We start from the raw sequence: 10,244 nt of genomic DNA on the forward strand, positions 1-10,244 counted from the left end.
TAACTCATGGAAAGGGAGGAGAGGATCGGGAAAAGCTTTGGGATAACAGATGGGAAGGACACAAAGGAAGGGATGGGCCAGATGGAGCCAAAATTCGGGATAATGGGCCTGGAATTCGGGATATTGAGCCGGGAATTCGGGATATTGAACTGAGAATTCGGGATAATGAGCCTGGAATTTGGGATAATGGGCTGAGAATTCGGGATATTGAGCCGGGAATTCGGGATATTGAACTGGGAATTCGGGATAATGGGCCTGAAATTTGGATAATGGGCTGAGAATTTGGGATATTGAGCAGGGAATTCGGGATAATGAGCCGGGAATTCGGGATAATGAGCCGGGAATTTGGGATATTGAGCCGGGAAATCGGGATCATGTGGGATAGTGGGCTGAGAATTCGGGATATTGAGCCGGGAAATCGGGATCATGGCCTGGAGCCGCGACTGGGAATGAGCAAATCCCAGGAATTCCTGGGACTGGGAATGAACAAAATCCCAGCAGAACCTTCCCGAGTCCATGGGATCTTTGGGATCTGAGCACACCCCGGCTGGAATCCCCCAGTCCCGGCAATTCCAGGTGGGAAAAGGAGGAAAACTGAGCCGGGACCATCCCGAAGGGAATTTCCCGGGAAAGGGATCCCAGCCCCATCCCGATCCCCGTTTTGGGGAGAGCCTGGAGCCCCGACCCCATTCCAGGAGCAGCGGGATGGGAGCGGAGCCCGGAATTCCCGGCGGGAAGCGCTGGCAGGGGGAGGGCTGCGCTCGCTCCCGCCTCATTCCCGCCTGGAATCGCGCCCGGAGCGGCGGCCTCAGCTGCGGCCGCGCCGGGAACCATCCCAAAAAATCCCCTCGGGGCAAAGGGGAGGGGGTTCGGGGTGGGAGCGTGGGCTTTGGGGTGATGGATGCGGATTTGGGATGTGGGATTTGGGCTTTGGGGTGATGGATGCGGATTTGGGATGTGGGATTTGGGGTTTGGGGTGATGGATGCGGATTTGGGATGTGGGAGTTGGGGTTTGGGGTGATGGATGCGGATTTGGGATGTGGGATTTGGGCTTTGGGGTGATGGATGCGGATTTGGGATGTGGGATTTGGGGTTTGGGATTCGGGATGGGGAGTGATGGATGCGGGAGGGGCCGGGAACGATCCCAAAAAATCCCCTTGGGGCGGTGGGGAGGGAATTCGGGAATGCGGGATGCGGATTTGGGATGAGGATTTGGGATGCGGCTGCATCGGGAATGCTCCGGGAGCCGCTCCGGGCTCTGTCCCCATTCCGTGTCCCCAGACCCGGGGACGCTCCCTGTCCCTGTCCCCCTCTCTTGTCCCTGTCCCCGTCCGTGTCCCCTTGTCCTCCCTCCCGTTCCTGTCCCTCTTCTGTCCCCGTTTCCCGTCCCGGTCCCGGTCCCGGTCCCGCCCCTCCCGCCCGGGCCCCGCTCTCGCAGCTGCTCCCGGAACGGCCCCGGAGCCGCGGGCGGCGACACGCGGGGCTCAGCTGGCGACAGCGGCGGGGACAGAGCCAGGGCCGGCACCGCCAGCGCCGCCAGCATCGCCATGGCAGCGCCGGGGACAGCGGGGACAACGGGGACAGAGCCGGGACAGAGCGGGGACAGAGCCAGGATAGAGCCGGGATAGAGCGGGGACAGAGCGGGGACAACTGGGACAGAGCCGGGACAGAGCGGGGACAGAGCGGGGACAGGGACAAGGACAGGGACAGGACAAGGACAGGGACAGGGACAAGGACAGGGACAGGGATGGGACAGGGACAGGGATCCCGAGCGCGGCCCTGGCAGCGGGGGAAGGTCCCGGGCGGGATGGAGCAGGGACAGGGACAGGGACAGGGACAGGGACAGGGATGGGACAGGGACAGGGACAGGGATCCCGAGCGCGGCCCTGGCAGCGGGGGAAGGTCCCGGGCGGATCGGGAGCTCCGGGAGGATCCCAAATTCGGGACGGGGGCTCTGGGATCTCCCTGGAGCTGCGGCGCATTTCCCGATTTCCCGATTTTCCTGATTTTCCCCGATTTTCCCCGATTTTCCCCGATTTCCCCAGAGCTGAACTGGGACAACCCCAGAAAGGCGAGAGCAGAGCCGGCCCCAAAGGTCGCTGTGTCCCGGCTGCGCTCGGGGCCGCATTCCCGGCTCTTCCCGGGATATTCCCGGGTTTTTCCCGGGTTCCTCCCTTTCACTTTTCCCTCTCCACCACAGGTGAATTTTCCAGGCGGGATTTATGGGATGGAAGCTCTGGGTGATCCCAAAGGGACCCGCAGCGTCCTCAGGGATCACCCGAGGGCTCCGGAGCCTCGGGAACCACCGGGAATTCCGCTCCAGGCTCCCTTTTCCCAATTTCGGGACCGGGAATTCCGCTCCAGGCTCCCTTTTCCCAATTTTCAGGACTGGGAATTCCGCTCCAGGCTCCCTTTTCCCAATTTTCGTGACCGGGAATGCCGCCCCAGGCTCTTTTCCCCCTTTTCCCGGCCCGAATTCCCGCTGGAAAGGAGCACCGGGAGCAGCTGTCGCCTTTTCCCGGCGCGCATCCAGCGCGCCCCTCCCGGGGGGCTGCGCGCAGCCAATGGAATCCCGAATTCCCGCTTTTCCATATTTATGAGGGAAAAGGGAGGGGGAGCGGGAGAGGCCAATGAGGCTCCCGGGGTCGGGCCCGGGGTGGATAAATTGGGAATTTTTGGGGGGAGCGGCGAATTTCCTCCTCGGAGGCTCCGGAGCGGCGCTGCCGCCCCGGGAATTCCGGGATTGATCCCGGGTTCCCATCCCGGATCCGTCGCGGGACCTCGGGAGAATCCAGGGAAAGTTTTTCCCTTCTTCCTCCGTGGATGGATGAGCGGAGCGGGTTCCAAAGCCTGGGAATACCTGGAGGAGAAATCCTGGAACCTGGGAATGGTGCGGGACTCGGGGTAAGGCGGCTTTTCCAGGGATCGGGAATGGCTCAAAAAGCCGGGATTCGGCTCCAGATTCCCGGGAAGAAGGCTCGATCCCACTGCCAGGTTTGGCTCCCAAATGCCTCTGGAAAAAGGATTTTTCCTGGGAGGGTTTGGGAGAGGGGAAAAGGAAAAGAACCCGCCTGGAATTGGGGTCCTGGATGCGTTTGGTTTCCAAGGAAAATTATCGGGAATTTTGTCCCTCCACGGGTCGGGAGTGGGAGGAAAAGGGCGAGGGAGGAGCTGGGAAGAATTCCGGGGTTTTTCTGGGAGAGGTGGAGGCTGACCAGGAATCCTTGGAGCGGCTGGATTCGGGAATTGGGCAGTTTTCAAACCCCAAAAAAAGAAAGGGAAAAGAGGCGCTGGGAGCAGGAATTCCGCCCCAAGGAAAAGCTCCGGGATAACCCAGAGCTTGTTTGGATCCGGGAATGAAACTTGAGTTTTCCCAAAAAAAAAGTCTCCTGCTTCCCATCCAGGTGTGGGATCCACCCCAAATTCCCGGGAATTCCGGATTCACAGGGCAGCTCAAGGGGCCGAATCCCCAAATTCCCAAATCCCCAAATTCCCGTCTCTCGGAGTCAAACCGAGCCGAGGACTCCCGGGGGTGACCCCGAACACCAAATTCCCGGGAATTTCTTCAGGAGATTCCACGTGGAAGACTCCACCTCTCTCGGGATTTTGGGAGCTGCCGGGCGGCTCTTCCCGGATTTTTTGGGGGGAACAAATTCCCACCATCCCAGCCTTTAAAAAATCGGGATCGGGGCCGTCCCTGCCCCGTCCCGGTGGGGTTTGGGATCCATTCCCAGCCGCTTTTCCCATTCCGAAGTTTCTCCCGTGGCATTCCCAGATTTCAGGTGCGCCAGCCGGGGATGAGGAGGAGGAGGAGGAGGAAGGAAAGGAGAGAGAGGAGCATTCCCAGCTCATTCCCGGCTCATTCCCGGCTGATTCCCAGCTCATTCCCAGCTCATTCCCGGCTCATTCCCAGCCGCTTTTCCCATTCCAAAGTTTCTCCCCCTTTCCCGGGACGCGCCCGGATTTGCAGGGAAGGCAGCGGGGATGAAGATGAGGATGAAGATAAAGATGATAAAGATAAAGATAGAGATAAAATAAAGATAAAGATAAAATAAAGATAAATAAATAAAGATGATGAGGAAGATGAGGATGATAAAGAGAAGATAAAGATGAAGATAAATAAATAAATAAAGATGAGGAGGAGGATGAGGATGATAGATAAAGAGAAGGTAAAGATGAGGAGGAGGATGAGGATGATAGATAAAGATTAAAGATAAAGATAAATAAAGGTAAAATAAAGATAATGATAAATAAATAAAGATGAGGAGGAAGAGGAGGAGGACGATGAAGATGATAGATAAAGATAAATAAATAAAGATAAGGATAAATAAAGGTGAGGAGGAGGATGAGGATGCAGAAGATGAGGGTGAAGAAGATAAGGATGGGAATGATGATGAGGATGAGGAAGAAGAGGATGAGGATGACGAGGATGAGGATGACGAGGATGAGGATGAGGATGGGAATGAGGATGACGAGGATGAGGATGAGGATGAGGATGAAGAGGATGAGGATGACGAGGATGAGGATGAGGATGAGGATGAGGATGAGGATGAGGAAGAGGATGCTGAGCAGGGCCGGGCGCTCGGGGCTCCCTGCGGATCCCGGAGCAGCTGCGGCCGCTCCATCTGCCGGGAGCGGAGCCAGCGGGGACAGACGGGGACAGACGGGACAGGGGGACAGAGGGACAGGGGGGGACAGAGGGACAGCCAGCGGGGACAGACGGGGCTCATTTGCGACACAAAGGCCGCCCCGCCCCCGCCGCGCATCCGCCACCTGCCGCCTCCGGAGAGCCCCGGCCCCCCAAATCCCCCGAGCTCCTCCCGCCTCCCGAATTTCCCGGTGCTCCCGAGCGTCCCCGCGGGTCCTTTTCCGTCCGGGAGCCGGAATTCCCTGAGTTGGGTTCACAAAGTGGACGGGGTTTGACAGGGAAAAGCTGTGGGAAATATTTTATTATTTTATTTTATTTTGTTTTATTTTATTTTATTTTTTCATTTTATTTTATTTTATTTCATTGTTCTATTCTATTTTATTTTATTCTATTTTATTTTATTTTTTTATTACATTTTATTTCTTTATTTTATTTTATTTTATTTTTATATTTTTTTTATATTATTTTATTTTACTTTATTTTATTTTACTTTTTATCTTACCTTGTCTTACTTTATTTTAATTTTTACGTTTTAAAAATTACTATTTATTTTTTATTATTATATTTTGATGTCTCTGCCGGCTCCTTTCCCACCCAGAGCTGAAATTCCTGATCCTTCTTTTCCAGACCCGTCGGGATCTGACCCCTGAGGGCTCCGGAGCCTCGTCCTGACCCCAAAAACCCCAAAACCACGGGAAACCTCGAGCTCGTGTTTATGCCTCCGGCCGCTTCCCCGGATTTATCCCCTGGGGAAGTTTTCTCCCGGAGCCCGGAACTCCCGAGGGACATTCCCCAGTTCCCGGCTGGGATGTGATGAGGAGGAGGAGGAGGAGGATCCCCACGGGCCTGGCTGGGAGCCGGGGACGGGCGCCCCAAACCCGGGCACGGCTCCGGCTGGGGTGACCCCGAAACGCCGGGAGCAGCCCCGAGGTGACCCCGAAACTCTTGGAGGGGTCCCCAAATCCACGGGATCGGTTTGGGATCGTCCCCAAAGCCCCGGGATCCCTTTGGCACTGTCCCTAAATCCCCAGGATCAGTTCAGAACTGTCCCCAAACCCCAGGATCCCTTTGGCACTGTCCCTAAACCCCCGGGATCCCTTTGAAATTGTCCCTGGAATCCCTTTGAAATTGTCCCCAAATCCTCGGGATCCCTTTGGAATTGTCCCCAGGATCCCTTTGGAATTGTCCCCAAACCCTCAGGATCAGTTCAGAACCGTCCCCAAATCCCCAGAATCCCTTGTCCCCGGGATCCCTTTGGAATTGTCCCCAAACCCCCGGGATCCCTTTGGAATTGTCCCCTTTGGAATTGTCCCCAGATCCCCAGGGTCCCTTTGGAACTGTCCCCAAGTCCCCAGGATTCCTTTGGCACTGTCCCTAAATCCCCAGGATCCCTCTGGAACTGTCCCCTCTGGAATTGTCCCCTCTGGAACTGTCCCCTCTGGAATTGTCCCCTCTCCCCTGACCATGATGCTGAACTCGGAGCCGCCCGCCCTCGACGTCCCCCCGTCCCTGGCGGTCCCCGAGCCCTCCCTGGGTGCCGGTGCCGGCTCGGGCACGGCGGGCCCGGCCGGGAAGGAGCCGCTGAGCCGCGAGGAGCGGCGGCGCCGGCGCCGGGCCACGGCCAAGTACCGCACGGCGCACGCCACGCGCGAGCGCATCCGCGTCGAGGCCTTCAACGTGGCCTTCGCCGAGCTGCGGCGCCTGCTGCCCACGCTGCCCCCCGACAAGAAACTGTCCAAGATCGAGATCCTGCGCCTGGCCATCTGCTACATCTCCTACCTGAACCACGTCCTGGACGTGTGAGCCGTCCGTCTGTCCGTCCCTGTGTCCGTCTGTCCATCCAGCCATCTGCTGCATCTCCTACCTGAACCATGTTTTGGACGTGTGACCTGCCCATATGTCCATCCGTGTGTCCTCTGTCCGTCCCTGTGTCCGTCTGTCCATCCATCTGTCCGTCCCTGTGTCCATGTGTCCGTCCGTGTGTCCATCCAGCCATCTGCTGCATCTCCTACCTGAACCATGTTTTGGACGTGTGACCTGCCCATATGTCCATCCGTGTGTCCTCTGTCCATCCCTGTGTCCGTCTGTCCATCCAGCCATCTGCTACGTCTCCTACCTGAACCACGCCCTGAATGTGTGACCTGTCCGTATGTCCGTCCGTGTGTCCGTCCGTGTGTCCGTGTGTCCGTCCGTATGTCCGTCCGTGTGTCCATCCATGTGTCCGTGTGTCCGTCCGTGTGTCCACCTGGCTCTCAGCTACATCTCGTACCTGAACCACGTCTGACTGTCCCTGTGTCCCTCCCTGTGTCCATCCCTGTGTCCGTCTGTGTGTCCATCCCTGTGTCTGTGTGTCCATCCCTGTGTCTGTCCCCTCCTACCTGAACCATGTTTTGGACGTGTGACCTGCCCATATGTCCATCCGTGTGTCCTCTGTCCATCCCTGTGTCCGTCTGTCCATCCAGCCATCTGCTACGTCTCCTACCTGAACTATGTCCTGGACATCTGAGGTGTCCGTGTGTCTGTCCGTGTGTCCGTCCGTGTGTCCATCCATGTGTCCGTGTGTCCGTCCGTGTGTCCACCTGGCTCTCAGCTACATCTCGTACCTGAACCACGTCTGACTGTCCCTGTGTCCCTCCCTGTGTCCGTGTGTCCATCCCTGTGTCCGTGTGTCCATCCGTGTGTCCATCCAGCCATCTGCTGCATCTCCTACCGGAGCCACGTCCTGGACATCTGACTGTCCCTGTGTCCATCCCTGTGTCCGTCTGTGTGTCCATCCCTGTGTCTGTGTGTCCATCCCTGTGTCTGTCCCTGTGTCCATCCCTGTGTCCATCCCTGTGTCCGTCTGTCCATCCGCGTGCCCTCCCTGCCCCCCCCGCCCCGCTCCCAGGGCTTTGGAGCAGCAATTCCAGAGGAACTGGAGCAGCAATTCCGGAGGGAGGGAAGAGCCAATCCCAGAGATTTGGGACTGCACATCCCAGAGGGATGGAGCAGCAAACCCCAAAAGGCTGGAGCAGCAAAACCCTAAAATCTGGAAGAGCAAATCCCAGAGGGTGGAGCCGCAATTCCCAGGGGTTTGGAGCAGCAATTCCAGAGGAACTGGAGCAGCAATTCCCAGAGGAACGGAGCTGCAAATCCCAGAGTTGGGACAGCAAATCCCAAAAGGTTGGAGCCGCAATTCCCAGAGGAACTGGGACCAGGATTCCCAGAGAACTGGAGCAGGAATTCCTGGGGCTGGCTCCCCCTTTTCCCCCAAACCCTGTTCTCCCCCTGTCTCTGTGCCATGAGGATATTTATGGAATTAATTTATTTATTGAGAATTATTATTATTATTTATTATTATCATTATTTATTATTATTATTAACTTATCCACTGTGTCCTTTGCACTTTTGAGGGGAAAAGGAAAAGGCCCTGTCCCCATTCCCAATCCCATTTAAGGTCGCTTTCCCCCATCCCCAGTTCCCTTTTCCCCATTCCCAGTCCCTTTAGGGTCGCTTTTCCCCATTCCAAATCCCTTTCCCCATTCCCAGCCCCTTTAGGGTCGCTTTTCCCCATTCCCAGTTCCCTTTTCCCCATTCCCAGTTCCCTTTCCCCATTCCCAGCCCCTTTAGGGTCAGTTTTCCCCATTCCCATTTCCCTTTTCCCCATTCCCAATCCCTTTCCCCATTTCCAGCCCCTTTAGGGTCACTTTTCCCCATTCCCAATCCCCTTCCCCATTCCCAGCCCCTTTAGGGTCGCTTTCCCCGTCCCGGCAGATCCCAAACCCCTTTGGGGCCCCGGCCCCATCTGTCCCCATTGTCCCCTCACAAAGGGAGCTCTCGGCTCTCATTGACATTCCGGCCCGGCAGATTGGGAATTCCCGCCCTTTGTCCCGGCCCCTCCAGCCTTTCCCGGCACAATTCCCCATTTTTCCGCCCCATTCCCGATTTTTCCCCCCCATTCCCATTTTTTTCCCTATTTCCAGCCCTTCCCGTCCTCTGGAAAATCCCATTCCTTGGGGAAACCCGCCTGGGTTTGGGACAAAAATCAGGGAATCGCTCCTGGGTGTCCCAGGGGTGTCCCCAATGTCCCAGGGGAGTCCCCAGTGTCCCCCCTTGGGGTGTCCCCCCCGTCCCCAATCGCCGCCGCGACAGCAGCGCCCCCTGCCGGACCCGGCCAGCCCTGCCACCCCCCCCCTTTAGGGCAGATGTGTCCCCAAACCCCTTTAGGGCTCAGTGTCCCCAAACCCCTTTAGGGCAGATGTGTCCCCAAACCCCTTTAGGGCTCACTGTCCCCAAACCCCTTTAGGGCTCAGTGTCCCCAAACCCTTTAGGGCTCAGAGTCCCCAAACCCCTTTAGGGTTCACTGTCCCCAAACCCCTTTAGGGCTCAGTGTCCCCAAACCCTTTAGGGCCGTGTCCCCCCCGCAGCCCTCGGAGGGGAGGGGCGGCCCCATAAAGGCGCGGCTGGGGCCGAGCGCCCCCTCCCAGCTGCCGCAGCCCCATCTGGCCGGGAACGACCCCCGACCCCATAAATCATCCCGGGGAACGACCCCCGACCCCATAAATCATCCTCGGAGCGGGGCAGCTGCGGGGGCGGCCCAGGGACCCCCCGGCACCGACCCCACAACAATGGGGGCACCAGGAGCCGGGTTTGGGGTCACAGCTCGGGGTGGGGCCGGTGGTTCCGCTCATTAGGGCGTGAATTAATGGGGTGGGGGGCACCCAGCCCATTGCCCCATAACCCCAGCGCCCCCCGCCCCATAATTGCCCCCTAATGTCCCTGCCCCATAGCCCCCAGCCCCAAAATCCCCCCAAAATCCCCATCACCCCTCTCCCCAAATCCCCCCAAAATCCCAATCTCCCGGCCGCGCCCCCCCGGCTTTGGGGACCCCCGGGTGGCTTTGGGGGGCTCGGGGGGATTTGGGGGGCTCGGGGGGATTTGGGATCCCTCCTTCTGGGGGGATGAAGGTGCTGGAGCCCCCCGTGTGTCCCCAGAGCCCCCGCGGGTCACCCGCCACCTCTGCTGGTTCGGGGGGCGCTGCCGTCCCTGAGCCCCCCAAAAAATCCCTGCGACCCCCCCCGGCTCTGCTGCAGGCCGGGGGTCCCCAGGTGTGTCCCGGGGGCTTTGGGGACAATTTTGGGGTGCTGGGACTCACCCCGGGGGGGGGGACGCAAGGTGGGGGCTCAACCCTCATTGCCCCCCGCCAGAACCGGGGATTCTTCCTCAAAAAACGCCGCTGCCGTCCCTGAGCCCCCCAAAAAATCCCTGCGACCCCCCCCGGCTCTGCTGCAGGCCGGGGGTCCCCAGGTGTGTCCCGGGGGTCCCCAGGTGTGTCCCGGGGATGGGGCTGGGGGCTTCCAGCCGCCCCCCGGCGCCGCTGGGGCGGGGGGTCGGGGGTGACCCCAAAGCCGGGAGGCTCGGCCGGACCCCCCCCAGGACACCCCAAACCTCGAGGGGGCTCGGCCGGACGCAGGAGCCGGACCCCGGTTTTGTTTGGGGGGTTTATGGGGTTCAGAGTCCTTCCCCAAAACCCAAAACAAGGTGGGAGCCGCTGGGCTGTGCCCCCCACCCTGTGCTGAGACCCCCGGGGGGAATTCTGGGGGGTTGGGACCTCTTT

The 10,244-nt window shown here is 58.7% G+C and overlaps 1 protein-coding gene across 1 annotated transcript; it reads left to right on the forward strand.

Annotated features, from left to right (window-relative positions):
- The first annotated feature begins 6,062 nt into the window (after positions 1-6,062).
- NHLH1 (nescient helix-loop-helix 1) lies at positions 6,063-6,484 on the forward strand. Its single transcript, XM_039715301.1, has one exon. The coding sequence runs from the start codon at positions 6,113-6,115 to the stop codon at positions 6,449-6,451; it is 339 nt and encodes a 112-aa protein (XP_039571235.1). The 5' UTR covers positions 6,063-6,112; the 3' UTR covers positions 6,452-6,484.
- The last annotated feature ends 3,760 nt before the right edge of the window (positions 6,485-10,244 follow it).

The sequence above is a fragment of the Passer montanus genome, unplaced genomic scaffold, assembly GCF_014805655.1.
Source record: "Passer montanus isolate IOZ18808 unplaced genomic scaffold, ASM1480565v1 scaffold320, whole genome shotgun sequence".
Lineage (NCBI taxonomy): Eukaryota > Metazoa > Chordata > Aves > Passeriformes > Passeridae > Passer > Passer montanus.

Bases quoted from the DNA above. Each gene is read 5' to 3' on its own strand.
- NHLH1 (XM_039715301.1), top strand. From the start codon at position 6,113: ATGATGCTGAACTCGGAGCCGCCCGCCCTCGACGTCCCCCCGTCCCTG.